Source organism: Nesoenas mayeri (genome assembly GCF_963082525.1).
Source record: "Nesoenas mayeri genome assembly, chromosome: Z".
Classification (NCBI taxonomy): Eukaryota; Metazoa; Chordata; class Aves; order Columbiformes; family Columbidae; genus Nesoenas; species Nesoenas mayeri.
Genome location: NC_137542.1, coordinates 50,249,553 through 50,269,256, shown reverse-complemented (window position 1 = coordinate 50,269,256; position 19,704 = coordinate 50,249,553). Strand labels below are relative to the sequence as shown.

General features: G+C 35.3%; 1 protein-coding gene across 3 annotated transcripts in view; it reads right to left on the bottom strand.

The window, feature by feature from the left end:
• Positions 1-19,704, bottom strand: part of PDE4D (phosphodiesterase 4D) — a gene marked incomplete at its 5' end in the record, with an annotated part of 511,345 nt that overhangs the window by 336,513 nt on the left and 155,128 nt on the right. The window contains one exon of one of the 3 annotated variants that reach the window (XM_080363171.1): positions 15,361-15,629. The exons of the other annotated variants lie outside the window; for them this stretch is intronic. Coding sequence (XP_080219297.1) covers positions 15,361-15,629 — 269 coding nt within the window. Of the gene's footprint in view, positions 1-15,360; positions 15,630-19,704 lie in introns of those variants that run through there. 3 annotated transcript variants of the gene reach the window in all.

The window sequence follows — 19,704 nt, the reverse complement described above, 5'->3', positions numbered from 1 at the left end:
TCTCTCTTTTTCTTCAGTATTATATAGTACTGATATTTAGTAGTACTAATTACACTTGAGAAAAAATACACAGTTAATGGGCTTACCAATGTTTGCCTCTTAAGTTGTGTTCTGTTCATTGCATACCCTGTTCTACAGCAGGGCAGAGCTGGGGCAAGCTGCAAATGAATGAGGCCATTTCACTTCAGTTTCCAGGCAACACAGAAAAGTGTAATGACTGTGTAGCATGCTGGTCATTGTTCCATTGTTTTAATTTTAAGCATTTCTTTTTCTTCCCTTTCATGTATGTCAATCCATATATATTTTTCTGGTTTTTGTTGTTGTTTTTTGTTTGTTTATTTGTTTCCCCCCCGCCCCTTCCAAAGATGTGAAGGACATCCTTGTTCTAAAATATTGTCTGTTTGCATAATCAGTGTAGCCACTCCTTGGAGAAAAGCCCTTGGTAAATGTCTATTACTTAACAGATACAAAAGTCATATGGTAACCACGTAACTTTGCCAGCTCTGGAACTTGCTCCTCATCTGCCCTGAATGGATTGGAGGGTGGAGAGGAGTTAGGATTCTAGCAGAAGGCATCTAGCAGCTTGAGAAGTGACTGCTTCACAGAAGATTTAATGTAAATGGGGATACTTAAATTCTATTGAACAGTAATAGGGATATTCCTCCTGAGTTAAAGTAGTTTAATTTATTTGATGAAGCTGACCTCCAGAATTAAAAAAAAAAAAAAAAAAAAAAAAAAAAAAATTCAAAAAAAAATTAACACTATTCAAGCTATAAATAATTTAAACAAAACTGATTATTTTATTAGTGATCGTTTAAAATTAATTTCATTAGAAGCATTCCTATTCACTCTTGTAGGCATCATACAATCTCTATCACTGGCAACTAGAATGTTAAAAATCTTTAACAAATCTTTACTGTTGCAGATCTCCTGCAAATTTAACTGTGTTGCTATTAAAAATAGTAGAATATTTACTTGTACCCAATCACAATGTGTTCAGTCACTATATACGTGAAACATGTATTTGTGTATTGACATGGATTTATGTCACTTTTGTGCAACACTACATACGTAGATTACTATGTTAATGTACAAAATGCTGTTAAAAGAGAACAAGCAAAGCTACTATTTCTGTTCCCTAATCGAACCTACAGTTATATGATAACAGTGATTGCATCAAGACAATTTCTTCCCTGAGCACTTGTGATTCTGGGCTCAGCCCATGGGAGGAGGCCTGCTCAGAGCCATGGATGTGGTATCACACCCTCCAGGCAGCTTCAGCACAAAGTGATCTCCCATCTGAGAAAACTCAACAGGCAACAGACTTCTAACAACATACCAGCCACACCTTTACCGTACATGTTCAGACCTGATCTTTCTCTGACATCCTTGGTCTCTAACTACCAAAAGCAGTGCAGTTCAAAAAGCAATAAAGTCTCACTGCTCCAGTATTTACACTCTGCTCAACAGCTGAGAAGAATCAGTTTCCAAGGAAATTGTTTATTTTTCCATGTTGCTGTCAATTCTATCCATTTGTTCTCTCCAAAACTAAAACAAAACTCCTGCATTGGACATCCTAAGGTGGTCAGAAACAAGCATAGATTGATAGTGTTTTCTGAAATAAATTATTTTTACAACTGGTTGCTGAGTTTTGAAAGAATTGATTGTTATGATTAAAAAAAAAAATTCAAAGCCGGACAAAAATATCCTCATGTAATTTTAATATATACAAAAATAGTCTCAACATTCACTTCAACAACAGTAACAAGCCGATTTTCCTTTAATAACACATCAAGATGTAAATGGTTTACTTGTGTTTCTCTCTCCTTACATTTAGTTATCTATTTGTTCATTTATTGAATGTTGCCCTTGTCTTTCGTTCCTGATTTGACTTTTTAACAATTTTAGCCAACATCAGTTCATTTCATCATTGCATGCAAGTCCTCCTGCACTGGCAGCAGTAATAGTTCTTGCCTTTGGAATTTTCTCTTTAAGATGCAAAGAAATATAATCTAACTTTAATAAAGCAGTATTTACATTTCTTTTTGACTTAGGATATGGAAAAAGCATATTTACGAAACTATTTTTGACAAAGTTAATATAATATCATTCCTTTTGGCAGAGCTTTTCTAACATTTTAGCCATCCCTCCATCCACTCTATTCACATTAAGGATACAGCATCACATTAATTTAGTTTTGTTTGGGTTTTTTTTTTTTTCCCCCAAAAATGCCAGAACAAAGAGAATATGAACCACATTGAAGTTTCAATACCTATTTTGATTTTATGTTTAAATTCTTTTGCTTTTAAAATAGATTTTTACTTTCTTTTTCTTGACAGTGAAACAATTTTAAAACATTTCACCTCCTGAAAAATCTCTATAGTTCATACAGAGAATTTAAGCCCCAGATTGAATTTTCATTAAAAATTTCTTTGCCATCATACAAATACTACTACTTTGCAATGGAAAATATATTTTGTGCTTCTAATGTCAATATAAAAACTATTTGAATAAGAACCTTTTCTTTTACTTTCTTCCCCACTTGGTGTTCTTCAGAAATGTAGAAGCAGAATCATTTCTTTATACAATTTCAGTGAGTGCTCTGCACAAAATTCAGAGGTCTTACAAGCTTACAGGAGCAGAAGTAGCACACACGAAGGTCTCAGCAATGTTGTCACCCTTACAGTATCCAAGAGGTATCAGACTGAAAAAAACCTTTTTACTTTACCACGTTGGTCTTAATTCCTCACCACTCATATGACAGACATTTCATTGAAAGCACTTCCATCAATGACAAGTGTAGGCTCATTGCCACAGTTGTGAGAGTGGAAAATACATAGACAAGAATCAAAATGTAAAATTAAAATTAATTAAAAACCCAACAGAATATATATTTAGACCTTAAATGTCCAAATGCTATATTTATATTTATTTATTTTGTATTTTGTATTTGCATTTAATTTGTATGTGTGTTTTCTGAAGGTGATTTCTTTGATTTAGATATTCAGTTCAGAAAAGAAAAATGCAACACTGTCCCTTACAAGTGCAAAACTTAAAAAATACGGTTTTGACCATCAATTAGTCCTTCCAGTGGAGTCACTGATAGGTAATCATTCTAGAAATATGTCAAGAACAGCTGAGAATTCTTTGCTGGAAAAGATCTGCCTTTTAATTGATCCTAGATTAGATTAAAGTAAGAGAAATTATATTTAAAATGGAATATTTAAATTGGTTTGCTAAATAGCAAGCTGAATGCCTAGATAAATTAGTTCAGATGTACTTGGCATACTCAACTACATTAATGTTCCATGTTTTTGCTACAGATCAGTGGGTAGCCTTATGATTACAAGGAAAAAGGCCCTAAATCACAGATGTTAGGGATTGGAAGGGACCTCAAAAGATCATCTAGTTCAATCCCCCTGCCAGAGCAGGAACACCTAGATGAGGTTACACAGGAATGTGTCCAGGTGGGTTTTGAATGTCTCCAGAAAAGGAGCTTGTATTGGTTTAATTTCTGCTACAGTTAAAAAAGTTCAAAACAAGGACAATGTTTTCTTACTTTACTACAATACCTGTAATGTTGATGCTACAAGAAACTATAAATGGATATTTAACATTTAGACAATGAAAAGTGAGTATTGTCTTGATCTTTAAGCAATGATAAATCCAAAGAATGGGAACGGAAGTCAGATCTATGTTTAAAATCCCAGGATATTTCAACCCAGTCTCACAATATATCCACATGGCCATTTGTCTCTCTGTTGAATTTGGTTATTAGACTCAGTAACCATAGCACTTATTTGCCTGTTATGATTTTAAGTGGGAGATGGATTTTTATTTTTTTTTTTTAATGCACATCCCTTCTCTTTGAGCTGAGAAGCCTCTTCTCTAGAGCTACATGACTATTGCACACAACAATCACACAGAAAACAATCATTTATTTCAACTGAGCAAAATAGATGCATAATTGCAGTTTATGTCTTTGTTTTCTATTGTGATTTCATAGTGACATCACTATGGTGTGACAGAGGTTGATTTAAAAGGGACACCGTCCTTTTTTTCTACTGTTTTAAGTGCTCTTCAACAGATTATTATCAAGAAAATATTTCTCAAATTTTAAAACCGTGCTTTCCAATTCACCTTGGAAAAGTGCAGAAATACCCAAAGTTCATCACCTACTATGTTTCTCAAGTCACTTCAATTTCTTTCCTCCTGAAAATGCTTTAAGCAGTTGATAATTAATGATTAGATGTTATAATTTAGTACTCTATTCAAATCAATGAATGAAACAGAAACAGTTTTTATAGCATCGCTTCCTCGTGCTCACCTGAAGATTTTTACTCAGAGTAGCGAGTCACAAGCTACCAGCTTTACCAGTGTTACATGAGTCTTTTTCTGGAAAATCTGGACTTTTCTTTTTGTAGTTACAAATTAAGAAGTAAATATCCAGAAAATTTAATTTTGTGGTAGTATTTTATTTTACACATTATTAAAAGTATTTTTGAACCACATCACATTTTATTCTAAACATAATTTCTTGAAAGTGCAATAAGATTCAAATACCATTATTTTAGGAGCACAAAGCTCTTGAAAAGGTAAACGACTTCAAATTAGTATAAAAATCCTTCATGTAACTATGTCAGGATGAGCATGAAAGCAATTAAGAAATTTGCTAGAACATTACTGAAAAATTTATTTGCCACTGTTGGCAAATAGTACACCAAAGAGGGCTTTGCTAGAGAAACAGCCATTATTTCTCACTCTTTAAACTAGGTGATAATAGGCAGACAGCAACAGTGTTCCTGTTAATGTAGTCTGAAATTAGATGGTAATTTATAATACTGTATGTGACCTGCATTATAGCCCATTGGTCAACATTCTGAGGCATCATCAGTCTTCAAGAAGCCAAAAAGTGAGACAGTTTTAGTCATTTTCAATCAGATTACTTTTATATAAGCACTAGCATTATGATACCTGCTTTTCCTCAGCCCTTCTAAGCCCCAAATGTCAAAGTTGCTGACAAGTCATTATTACTAGCTGGTCGAGTTATGGCATGTAACTCATCTGCACTCAAATGCTCCAGAACTAGCTAGTCTGCTACTTCTCAAATTCCTTACCTAAGACTGCTGTTTTTCATGAAGCCTCTACCTTACCATCTGCAAAAATGTAAGATGTTTCAGCAGAGTACTTCTTTTCCAAAGTACTCTAACCTTCACAGTGAAATTGGGTGCTTCCACTATAAAATTATTATATGGATGGAATTAATTAATTATGTAAAGTTCATTCAATATGAGTTACTTTTGCAGAATCTATATAATGAGCTAAGTCCGCGGTCTAAACATCCTTAAAAAAAATAAATTATATTTTATATAACTACTTTACTTTACAAATGAAGACTGTGTCAAAGTAGATTATCCATTGGCAACTATGTCATCCTTCTACTGAAGTATTTTTCTTTCATCTTATATACACTGAAGCATGGAAGACCCCTAGTCTTTCCTAATGTAGACTTCATGAACTTTCCAATCAAGTTTTCTAAGCTAAAAGTCTTACATAAACTACCATATGCCACCCTATTTGTTAGTAAAGAAAGAATAGCCTTTATAATACTAGAGGATTTCCATTTAAAAGTCATTATTTTTTCTCTTCTCTATATATTCCTCTATGACAACTAAAGCATAACACTCTATTAGCAAAAGGGTATGGACAGAAACAACAACTATTGAATAGCTCCAGCTCATACCACAAGCTTATATCCAAAAAAATACTACCAAACAACTTTTACAAATGAAAGTAACTTCATTTTTTTTACCTACCCTTACCATCTCTGTTTATTTTAACAATGATGTTTTATTGCATACATTCAAATAATTAATGAGATTTTTTATAAGGCTTTTAAACATTAATAAATATATTTTATTTAGTTTTGATTGGTGACGATCTTTGCAATTTGGACATGCAAGCAACAGTTTGTAGCAAAGCCACAAGATATAAAGCATTTTTTATTGGGTAGGGTATGTCTAGAGCAACTTTGTAATTAAATGCAGCAACATTGTAATTAGATGCAGCATGTAGCCTGGAGAACTACATAGCTCTGAAAATATATGGAGAATGAAAGACAGAGTGTGTCCTCCTTGGACTCAGCTGAGATGTTATTTTTATCCTCCCCTCAACTTGTGAAATAAGCTTCACATCAGAAAAGAAGCTACTCCCGCTCACCCTATCAATGGCATTTGCAGGAGATGCTCCAGGGACTAAAGGGGTTGTGAAAACCCTTTTCTATCCTGTCTATACAGAGTCTAGTGTAATTTACAAATTAAAAATTCTTAGTAATTAATCCCATTTCTTAACAATTCATTGGACATCAAACTTAAACTATTTTTATTTGACAGTTTGCAAAATAACTGATAAATACCCCTTACTTTTAGTTATACATTCCCAATGGAATTCTACATTCTCATATAATGCTGAAGGGAGCAGAGAAGAAATCATTCTCTGAGAAGCTTTCCAATTAAAAAGCTCACAACTGTTACTTGAAAAGCAGGACAATGAGATGGCAGATCATTTGTACTAAGTAGAAAAAAGGAGCTGGAACAACTAATCAAAAACCAAACTTGACAACAATTCTGAAGAAAAGATTTAGAATTGTGAAGACATATTTTCAGTGTTTTTGTGATGTATATTTAATTGATAGGAACACTGACAAATCGTATTACCGGGAAGAACATTCTTTAAGATACTGTCAGTTTACAAACCACATTAAAAGATTACTGTATAGATCATGGGAAAGATTAGACCATGATCCCAAAAAACCTGGTGAACATACAGGATTATTACCAGCACATTATTTATGGTTTTTTGTCTTACAGTAAGAACTTTCACATAACACAATATAGCAAATGGAGGAACTGGAAGATGGTTGATAAGTTACCGACCTTCCTAGGTGGAATAATGCATATCAGACCACCACTATGAAGACACAGCAAAGTTTAAAATACTGTTTCAAGGAGCTAAGGTCTTACTCAGGTAGTAGACTAAGTTGTACTGAGATCACACTGAGATCTTTGAAAACAGAAGGCTTCCAGATCAAAGCAAAACCCCACAAAAAAGATCTGAAAGACATTTTGATAACGTAAAAGAAGAAAATAGAGAATAATTTGCAGATATGGCCACTGAATATACTGTGAATTTCCTAAAAGAACAGAGGTGGCTTAAAGGAAAAAAAGTATATATTTAGAACAGCAGTAATGGCAGAACCTGCTATTGGGTTAAGTGATATATACATCATATATAGTACATGACAATGTAGTATATGTAGAATATAGCATACATTCATTGCCACCTATCTTAACAGAATACATGATACCTTGATTCGTATCTCATAACTCAGTAGAACTCCCTCCTGTGCAGCCTCCAGGTGAGGTAAAACAAGGCATTCCTTGCTCTTGGTAATTACTTCAGGGATAGGAGGGTGGGAAACTCTGAGGTATTTCAAATTAAATATTTCAGGCACAGTAAGTCAGAATTTTCCAATAATTCTTTTCTGTTAAAATGTTTTTTACACACGGAAAGATGCAGTCCAATCTTGAACTCAACATGCTTCAGCCTTAGTGTTACTTTTTAAATTGCTGACAATAATCATAGAATCATGGAATAATTTTGATCTAAAGAGACCCTCAAGATTATTGAGTCCAATCATAACTTAATCCTAGCACTAGACCATGTTCCTAAGAACTTCGTCTAAACACCTTTTAAACGCCTCCAGGGATGGTGACTCCATCACTTCCCTGGGTAAGTTGTTCCACTGTTTCACAACCCTTTCCATAAATAAATTTTTCCTAATATCCAATCTGAACCTCCCACAGTGCAACCTGAGGCCATTTCCTCTCATCAGTTGCAACTTTGGAGAAGAGACCAACACCCTCCATGCTACAACCTCCTTTCAGATGCTTGTAGAGAGCCTCACCAGTGCCAAGACAGTGGGACAATCACTTCTCTAGTCCTGTTGGCCAGACTATTCCTGATACAAGCCAGGATACTGTTGATGGTTTTGGCCATCTGGGCACACTACTGGCTCATATTCTTGAGGCACATCAGGATGCTGTTGGTCTGTGACACTGCCTGTGGTTGTTGTGAACAACTGCAGAACCAGGCACTTGACCTTGTTGAACCCCATACAACTGGCCTCAGCTCAATGATCCAGCTTGTCCAGATCCCTCTGTATGGCCTTCCTACCCTGCAGCAGATGAACACTCCCACCCAACTTGGTGTTGTCTGCAAACTTACAGAGGGTGGATCCTCTTGTCCAGATCACTGATTAAACAGAACTGGCCCCAATACTGAGCCCTGGGGAACACCACTCGAGACCGGTCACCAGCTGGATTTAACTCCTTTCACCACAACTATTTGGGCCCAACCACCCAGCCAGTGCTTTACCCAGGGAAGAATATACCCATCCAGGCCATCAGCTGTTAGCTTCTCCAGGAGAATGCTGTGAGAAACTGTGTGAAAGGCTTTGCTAAAGCATAGGTAGACAACATCTACAGCCTTTACCTAATCTACTAAGCAGATCACCTAGTCACAGAAGGAGATCAGGACCTGTCTTTAACAAAACCATGCTGACTGGGCCTGGTGATGTGGTTGTCTTGTATGTGATGCATGATGTCACTCAGGATGCTGTATTCCATGACCTTCCCCAGCACCAAGGTCAGACTGACAGGCCTGTAATTACCTGGATAACATCATATCATGTGATTTAATTTTTCTCGTAGTTTGTTCCCCTCCTCTCCAGTCAACACATGCTTTAATATTTTCTCTTATCAAGGTATTCTTCATAAAAGGCCAAAAGCTTGGTATTGTCACAGCTCCTTCTATAGCAGTGCCACCATATATCACAAACTGTTCTGTGACTGCAGGAGCAACAACTTCTTCAATACATATACTTCATACAGACACCACAGACAAATATAGTCTCAGCCACATGACAACCACACGGAAGTCTCCAGACTGTATCAGAGTAAGTAAGAAATATTTAAATACACAATTGTTTTTAAATAGTCGATTCATAGCTCACTTAGCTCTACCTTACATACGTTGCATTCCTTGGAAATGAGTGATGCATACTTTGGAGAAACATTGTCTTTTCTATGTTTCAAATATTTCTTCTGCAGTAAATCATTTTTATGTGGGGAATAGAGCTCATTGTGCAGTCAGTTATTAGGCCTCTTAATGAAATTTTTTTGTGATCTTTCTGGATTTCCACATTTAATTATGTGGTCTAATCTATTTCCCATGACAGCACGCATTTACACCAGTCATTATTTTTCTTTTTGATTATGTAATGTGCTACATGCTACGATTGTAATTAACACCTTTAGAGAATTCAGTCACTGTCATGTGAATGTGCATAATAATTAAAAGTTCCAAAAGGTAGAAGATATTTTAAAATAACTTAGATTTTATTGTTTATGACTGTGCTTATGAAAGTACAGCAGATTTTAAAGGTTCTTACAGGTGCACAGCAATACTGGAAAACAGAGCAGAAAGCTTTTCTGATTCATCATTCAGTAAACCTTCCCAAGTCCCAAAGAAAGCAATCTATGTCATCTGTGAGTGAATGTCTTCTATAATGCAAAATTATAGTTATGGTAATGGTCAAATAAATCAATAGTTTATTTGAATAAAACTGGAAAATTGTTATAATATTAACATGCACATCCGAAATGCCTACTTTACCTTATTTAGTATGGAAATAAATAGTGGTCAGATAAAGCTACAAAAATAACATTATTTATGAAATCTATTCTGGATAACACTTTTTCACTGTCATTCATTTGGGAGGCCAGAGTGAAATAGATATACAGACAGATATTCTTAAAACACCTTATGGAGATTCTTTGTCTAGCATGCTCCTTCTACTTGTTCTGGAGATTTGTGAGGCTCGGCAGATGCAGATTTATCACAGATGCCAAATAAAACATACACCATAAAAAGACATGCATATACACAAACACACATTTGTATCTTTAATTAAGTCATCCACAATTATTTTGTAAATTATCAAGGTAATGCTATCAAGAGATACCCTAAGGAAAAAGTGATGCATTAAAGAACAATTAGAAAGTTCTTGAATATTCCAGCCAAAGTTAGTCTGGCCCATAATGCTAATCATCATCAATTCTCTGACATTATTACACCTTAAAGCATTTGTCCTCATCTGCCTTTCCTCAGGTTTGAGCAGTGGAGAAACAGTATTATTTCTCTCTGGTAAATTAACTTGTCAGTAGTTTACATCATTATGTAAACTACTTAGCTTATCACAAGCCACTCTGCAGATGCTAGAGAGGATCATGTTCCCCTAGCTCATTCCTTGCTTCTGCCTCCCTAACCCATGTATATGTGTGCACAGATCCCATCCAATATACATACTGACTTTGCAAGCCTCTTGTCTATTTGTATAGAAGCATCCACACAAGCATGCCGCTCCTTACATAACAGAATTTCAAGATAACCCAATCCACACATCCACTCTTATCTTACACATTTGTAGTATGTCTCTGTGACAATACTGTGAATTCAATTATTTCCTCAGAATGATTTATGCACCTGTTATGAATATCTTTATATTAGATATGGAGAGGATAAGACACCTTATTACAGAAAAGGAGTAGGTAAGCCATTCTAAAAAGTCTGAAAACCAATGGAAGAGAGTCCTCTGTAATATGCCAGTTGTTAACTTGACAAAAGCCTTATGCAACATTTGGTCAGTTGATTTAGAATTGTGAATAAAACTTAGGTGAAGAAAATCAAGGCAGTAGTAGAAGAAACTCGAGTATTTTCTTGATTGAACAGAAACAAATAAGGTCACATATGCAAATGTACAATTTATCTTCATCTTACTCAAATAATTTTCACAAGCTTTACATTTTACTTTAATAGTTCCAAAAGGATGTTATTGGTAATTAAATTTCAGTGCATCTGTAACCTGATTAAACACTGCCTTTAACTTGATGATACATGCATCTAATCAAATCAGGAAAATATGCTGCAATCTGATTTCTCTTTGAAATATTCTTCCATAACATTCAATCTTTTTCCATAGAAGTCTGAACTACTCTGCACAACCCTCTAGAACATTTCAGCTGTTAGTACAGGGTATACATACACAGAGTAAAGATACTATGAATCCTACCCTTGTCTGGTGTTAACATAATTGTCCTGCTCTGCTCTGATGGATATTCCTTTTGAAATGTTCTTTATATACCAAATTGTTGTTACTTTAGTACCCAGAAAACCAGCAAGTAGTGAAGGACAGAAAGACACAGGCATTAAAAATCTTTGAGGAAAAGATATCTTGGAAATGAGAAGAAAATTGTAGTGAGAAAGTCTATAGTTACAGTTTGGTATAGTTTAAGTGTAGTTTAGTAGTTTCAGCATAAATACACTGAACCAAGCAGTACAGAACCACATCAAGTTAAATATGTTGCTCTTCTGCAATCTACCTATAATTAACACTTGAGGTTTTGTTGAGTTTTTTGCAACTAGTGCTAGAAGTGTGTGAAAAAATATTGTGCAATAAAAATAAACAAGGAACTGAGTTTATCAGTATCCTTATGTCAGTTAGGTTCCTGAAACTTAAAATGGCACACCTTACTCCTATCTATCTAAACTATTTCTAAGTCATCTGTCGTTTTCATATCTGAATGCCAAAGTCGATGTAAAATTATTTACTATGGGTGGGGCAAAGGCTGGCTCAATTCAGATGAAAGTACTTGCATTCTTACAGTCAGTAATCATATTAAATGGTTAGGTTTGGAGAAGCATGTTTAAAAATAAATAAATAAACAGAACATAAAGTGTGAAAGCATAAAAACCCTGAACACTGGAAAGTGCTAAATGAACCCTCGAAGATGTTGAGAGAGAGCAGCCATCAAAGAGGAAGAATGACGATGGACCCATGAATAACAAACCCACTTTAAATAATGAAAAAAAAATGTTAAATATCACTGCTTGCTCTATCTGAACACACACAAATCACAAACGCAGGAACCATTCTGTCCGAAGTTATATATAACGGAGAAAAAAACGATTGTTTGAACATTTTGTATTCACTGAAAAGTATTAAAGCAGCAAATAATAAAGGCCAAAAAAATCAAGAACATGCATGCCATAACTTCATACATCCAATGAAATAGATACAATTTATTTGCTATGTTGCACTGACCTTACTATCCTGCTCCAAATATTTATGCCTTGCTTCTCCTCCCTTTTCCTACAGAAAGGAACTTTTCATGAAAAACCAAGGAAAGGTGACTTCCCAAATGAGTTACTAAAGCTGTATGATTTAAAGTATCCAAACGTCCTTCCACAGACCTTTGGACATGTCTCGCACACATTGGTTGTTCATGCGGCTGGGCAGCTGATCGTTTCCTTTGCTGGAAGGGAAGGTCCTCTTTTCTCATGAACCCCCACAGAGATGAATTCCCTGATGATCACTCCTGCTAAACTGCACTGAGGCAACAGGCTGTTTAAAAAAGGCATTTGACAAGTCAACCAAGACAATCCAGAAACTGAATTTGTCAAATGCATACCGGAAGACTTAATTCATCTCATCTGTGTCTAGTTGTAATACATGCTGCTGCATCATTATATTGACTACATCTTAAAGCATTACTATTGCTTTCACAGAAAGAAAAAATAAGGCAGACTTCTGAGGATCTTAAATTTGTTTTGGCTAGAGTTTACTGGAATTCCTGGCCATGTAACTTTGAAACAGTTGTTTGTTTTCAGTTGCTATGGTTGTTTTATACAGATTATAGATTGACGTTGTCTATAGATAGAGAGTGATCCAGGCTACAACGTCAAGATACTTAAATAGTTTTAATTTCACTGTTATAGCCAAGACTAGCTGTAACACTTTCTGAAGGTAAAAGTTATTAAGAAATTTCTTCAACAAAAATGAAGATCCCCTAACATTTCTGCTACATAAAACCTTCTATTTCAACACACACTTAACGCTGTATTTTTTCCTTTCTAAAATCCTAAAATTGGCACTTTATCTTTCAAGTGTTAGCTGAGGAAGGATAAAGAAAAGGAAGGAGAGAACTCATAAAATGTCTGAGGTTAATGGCTAGTGATGAACTCTGAGTTAAGAGAAATATTGTTTTCCATTATACTCTTTTACACAAAATCAAGTCATATAACCACATTTCTGAACATAATGCATGGAAACCTTCTATTAAAAACTTTTTTTTTTTTTAATTAACCTATTAAGTTGTTCCTTCCTGAACACAACTTAGACGAGATTTAAATAAATGGTTCCATCAGTTGCTTAAGCACTCCCTAATAAATGGTTCAGATTGTGTACCATTTTCATGACAATTTTAAAGTAAGACATAGTTTCCAGAAGACACATTTATCCAGATTTTCCAGCAAGAAGAAGCAAAAAGCTTCTTAAAGTGGTCTTAAAGGCTTACATACGACATTATCTTTTCTAATCACAAGTACCTAACATACCTTTTACTTAATATACCGTTACCCTACTGTGTAAATGAACACATATATGAATATTGCATCCTATGATTGTATACCTCATCATGTAACAACCACACACACACACACCAAAAAAAAAAAAAAAAGACAATCGGGCCATTTATGCCATCCTTAAAAGACTGAATATTCCTACCATATGACTAAAAATGATAACTCAGTTATTCATGTGAAAGCGTAACAGTCACATGGTAAAGAAAATGCATGTTGCTGTCAACAGTTCTACAACCCAGGTCATTACATTTAAACAAAACTCTACTTATTAATACTATACCAGCCTTTGCACTCTCATGTTGCCCAAACATGTTTGTTCCCTTCCTATTTGTCTCTTTTAATACACTTCCTTTCTCTGTCATCTGAAACTGTCTACAACAACTGTCATAACATACATAATCACACATAATTTCACTCTGTAAGATTTCACAAATCCTTATTTATTTGCACCTTAGAGTGTAAAACAGCTCTGCCTGAATTATTTTCTTTTTTTATCCTGCATGTTCTTATGTATAAATTGTTTCACAAATTACTTATGGAAGACCAGCAGTTAGAGATCCTTAATTTTGTTGAGATTTATGCATAACTGTGAAAGGAATATAAAATATCTTAATTTCATTCCGTTTTCTCTGTTACACATGTAATTTCTGACCAGGTACACTGATAGCAAAACAAATGTTCTTTAAGTATAAAGACATGAGTTCTCTACCTCATCCTTTTCCTACCTCATCCCTTTCAAGGCTAAAAATGTTATTTTATCAAAGGAGTATTTTAGCTACTCAAATACATATACAGTAAAGATTTAGGCACACTTGTATACAATGTGCAATGCACATACTAGTCACATACCTCTGCTGTAAATATAATTCCAGATAAATTAAGATAAACCTGAATAGAATATCCATTTGCTGCTTAGAATGCATGACTTACTTTCTTTAAACATATTTCATTGACCTCTTTTCTTTATGTTACATTTTCATTCGAAAAATAATGGGGAAGGGGGGGAATCTCACAAGAAAAAAATTGAATACCTCAAGATCTTAGGACCATCAAAGCAAAAAGGAATGCATTACTGAGTTACAATATGTAACATTTTAAAAAAGAACAAATTAACTAATGACATTATGCTGATGTTCAGCAGAGGATGAATGCAAAAATATGAATGATTTATTGATCACAAACGCATGTCACAGAAATGATCAAGTTACAAAAAAAAGTAGTACTAGTGAATCATTCAACAAGGGGTTCCCTTTCCACCTTTCATGTTTATTCTAGCAACTCTTTTAATAAAAAACGGTTTCATATACAATGTCTATTACCACCATTTGTCTCTGTCATGTCCTTTTTAATTTGAGCTCTACTGAAAGATAAGCTTTTTTTTTTTTTTTTTCCCTGTTATGCTTAGGGCCAGAATGGTCATAAATTGCCAAAAGATAAATACATGAAATGCATTTTAAAGATGCATTAAAGAAAAAAATTGCCTACTCACTCTGGCCTGAACAGCACAGAATGAGATAAGTATTTTTCTTTCTTAAAATTCCAATTTTTATTTCTGGGGGAGGGAAAGAAAGGAATTATTACCTAAGGAATGAGAGGAAATAAAATAGCTTTTGTGTAAGCAAATATATGTTTTCTTACTTTATATATGTTACTATTTTAAACTTCAGGTCTGAAAGTAACTTAAGTCACAAATTAGAACTCTCAACCAGAGATTCATGAAGAGATAAAATCAACACATATAAGCACTGACATCAAGGAGATAAATACTCTATAAAAAATGTTAATCTCACATTTCATGACAACGCCCTCAGTGCTTACCAGGTATGTGCCACAGTGAAACGACGCTGTTTTGGTATATTGCTACTTAAAAGCATCCTGCGCAAAAGCCTTGGAGAGTTTCGAGGAGAAATAACTGGAGACAACCGAGGAGAAGCAGATGAAGATTTCCCAGATGTTCTGGACTTCTCATGTTGCAACAGGTTTTCCCTCAGGGTCTTCACAAGATCTTCACTTAACCATGGGTTTTGACAATGTGTGTTATCCACCTCAGGAAGAAACAAAGTGTCCGGACTTGTCTGCTGAGCCATGTTGCTCAAGTAAGTTTATTACTAAGGTCTAATAAAATAGAATATTGGCTTAACTGCTTAAAATGTTTCCTTTCTAAATCAGTTCCCAAGAACTGTGCAGAGCTCCAACTCCAGTTTCACTCTATTCTGTTTTCAACATGGTGTCGCCTGCCCTCAGCGTCACTCTACAGATAATGATCTACACAGAAAAAAGCAAGCTAACTCCTCCACGGAAGCCTATTAAACATCACCACTCCTCTCACAGCACTGCTGCCAAAGATCACTTATTAGCTATCATAGCAAGCAAGTATGGGAGGAAGAAACTGCTTTAGCACAGCCTTTGTCAGAGCTGTAAAGCTGCCTGTTAAACTGTTGGAACTAATGTGCTGCAGCTGCTGGAGTGACTTCTGCTTATGTACATAAAACATGCTGGAGGAGGGATTAAACATCAGATGCGTGCTCATTTTGTTTGGTTTTTCTTTCTGTTTGCTTATTCCTGAACCTTCGGGAAGACTGAAAGAAAGGCAGACTGCTGAAAAATCTCTTTTCCTCCCCCAGAATCTACATTACTTATATTTGTAGTCCTCATTTACAAATCAGGATTGCAAACTTTTACCTCTCAAGCTAACTAGCAAATGATACACTTAAGTAATGTAAAAGGGTTTAAGTTCTGGCTTCTTTTTTCCTCACCCCCAATGTCCAAGTCAGTTTACAAAACCAGTTTTCAAATGCATGTAGGGAAGGCTTGCTACCTTACATTTTCCAGAAAAATAAAACAAAACAAAACATAACAAAAAACCCCACATTTAAGATCTGCACACAAACTGAGCTCAGACTATGAACAGCTACAGGTGTCTGTTTTATGAGATGTTCTTAATTCTGTATATCATGATATCACGATCACTACTTGAACTAAGGAAGTGCCTTCTTTTTATTCCTAGCTGCTGGGGAAATAAACTACCAAAAGAAATGAAAAGAGAACTCCCAAATTATAAAAAGGTAAAAGTATTCACATTTATTTGTTCAAGACATACTGCTATTTAATTTCAATTTTAGAATATATATTTTTTTTTTTCATGACATCATGCAAACAAGATATTGGTGCAGTTTTCTGATCCAAGAAAACCTTTGTCAATCAATTCTGAGATTTTTTTTTTTTCACTTTTAATTAATATAACTCACTTCACCTATTCTGAAAGACAAAATTTTAATAAATATGCCTTTTTTCCCCCATAACTCACTGATAGCAGACACAGACCTGAAATAACTGGTGGTAGGCTAATTTTGCTCAAGCTTGATACATTCGTTTTTACAGCAACAACAATCTTTTCAGTTATAGCCATACTTTCAGTTCATCCTACAGGAACCAACCATCACTATTTTGTGAGAGATTTCCTTTAATATCAGAAGATTCATTATATATAATTTTTGTTGGTGCAATATATTTTTCCTCTTTGACTTACTATCAAGCTTTCCTTCCTGAATAAGAATTTCCTTTTAAGTCCCACCCAGTGTCCAGGCTTTCAGTGGGGTAGTGGGTGTTTGACTACAATTACACGACCAGGTATAAAATGCAAATATAGTTTTCTTTCTTATGGCAAAATCAGAAGTCCTGCAAAAGCAGCCTTCTGTCGCAGTGGAGAGGAACCACCTTTGTACTTAGCACTGAAGCCACAATTCCTGATAAGGATTATAAAGAGAACATTGTGATGCTGACAGAAGTAAGCAGAACAGCAATTGAAAGGTCAACTTACATTAAGAATAACATTGCTATCAGGTGTCAGCCACGTTATGGAGACAAGTTTAACTGTACTGCATCATATGTGAAATTTGACAACAATGTATTTACAAATTTAATTTGAAGTGGAAGAGCACCATAGAATGCAGAAATCACTGGGCATTATGGCTTTGTATATTTTTCTAAAATTTTATAGATTTAATCACCATGTAAAAATAAACACTGACCAAACATAGAATAAAGATTAGACATTATCAAAACAGCAATAACAAACTTTTAAACTATGTCTTAAGAACAAAATTTAAAGTGGGAATGAAGTTTTAATTCACAGACGGAAAAAGAAATTGATTGAATCATAACTAACATGTAACTAAAAAGTAACTGCCTCCACTCCTTTTCCATTGAAAGCATAGTACACACAGCACTGGTCTTCAACAAACCAACAAAATAAAACCAAAATACATGAAAACATATTTATGAAGAACAAACATACTGGTCCATACGGGGATCAGTACTATTTAGTATCTTCGTCAATGACATAGACAGTGGGATCAAGTGCACCATCAGCAAGTTTGTGGATTACACCAAATGGTACAGATGACATGCCTGAGGAACAGGATGCCATCCAGAGGGACCTGGACAAGCTTGAGAGGTGGGCCCATGCAAACCTCATGAGGTTGAACAAGGCCAAGTTCAAGGTTCTGCACCTGGGTTGGGGCAACCTGCAGCATCAATACAGGCTGGGGGAGATGAAGGGATTGAGAGCAGCTCTGTGGAGAAGGACTTGGGGGTACTGGTGGGTGAAAGATTGGACATGAGCTGGCAATGTGTGCTTGCAGCCCAGAAAGCAAATCATATCCCAGGTTGCATCAAAAGGAGCATGGCAGATCAAGGGAGGTGACTCTGCCTCTCTGCACTGCTCTGGTGAGACCCCACCTGGAGTTCTGCATCCAGCTCTGGAGTCCTCAGTACAGGAAAGACAAGGACCTGTTGGACAGGGGCCAGAGGAGGACATGAAAATTATCAGAGGGATGGAACACCTTTCCTGCATGATTGTTGGGGTTGTTCAACCTGGAGAAGGCTGCAAGGAGACTTTATTGAAGGCTTTAAAGACTTAAAGTGGCCTTATAAAAAAGATAAGACAGACTTTTTATTAGAGGCTATTGTGATAGGACTAGGGGTAATGGTTTTAAACCAAAAGAGGGTAGATTTAGATTAGATGCTAGGGAGAAATTGTTTACTAAGAGGGTAGCAAAACAATGGAATAGGTTAACCAGAGAATTTGTGGGTGCCCCATCGCTAGAAACATTCAGAATCAGGTTGGATGGGGCTCTGAGCAATCTGATCTAGTTGAAGATGTCCCTGTGTATTGCCAGGAGTCAGACTAGATGACTTTTAAAGGTCCTTTCTGACCCAAACTACTATATAATTCTATATCACTCCTCCATTAATCTATTATTCTTTTGAACTTATTGAAAAACACTAGCAATTTCTTATGAGTCTTTTTTTTTTTTTTTTTTTTCCCCCCCCCTAAACAACACAGTCTATATGAAAGCTGTGCTCTTTTATGCTATGAAATACTGCCATCTGATGTCTGTTCCAAAGCAGGGTCTTCACACAGCTGCAGGGGCTTTATAAAACTAGACAAACCAATCCATTGGAGATCAGTGAATCAATGACGTCAATAAGACCGTTAACATTTATTACAGTGGACCTAGGACCATGCTTGAAGTTGCACTATGTTACAAAGATAATGATAAAAGAGTAAAGCATTAGTCCACAGATCAGCAGGTTTATTACACTTGTTCTTAAAAATATTAGAACTAAGTCAACAAGGACCATTAGCTTGACATCCTGCATTACAGATACCGAGTGATTTTACCACATATTCAGAGCAGTAATACGTAATGTTTATATAACAGCAGGATACGGTCTTTTAACAGGAAAAAAGAACTATGTCATTATAAAGTAGCACCATTTTCATGAATAGATAACTAAAATGCTTTTTCTTACTTAATAGGTTACATTTCTGAATGTGGAAGTTCTGTTACCCTAGATACCTTATTTTGACATATGCCTGCTGCTTTCTCCTCAAAAAAAACCAAACCAAACCAAAACACCCCCCAAAACAAACAAACAAACAAAGTCTGAGAGTCCTAAAAAGTGTCTCCACACACTCAGAACCAGAAATGAATAATTTTAATTACTATGAACAGTCTCACAATATAAATTATTTAAGATCCTGCTGAGTTAGTCTCTCTAGTGCCTAGCACATATACATAATATGAAAACTCCCAAGCATGCTCATGAAGTTAAATGAAAGTCTTTGAACTCATTATAGACTAGGAACACGAACAA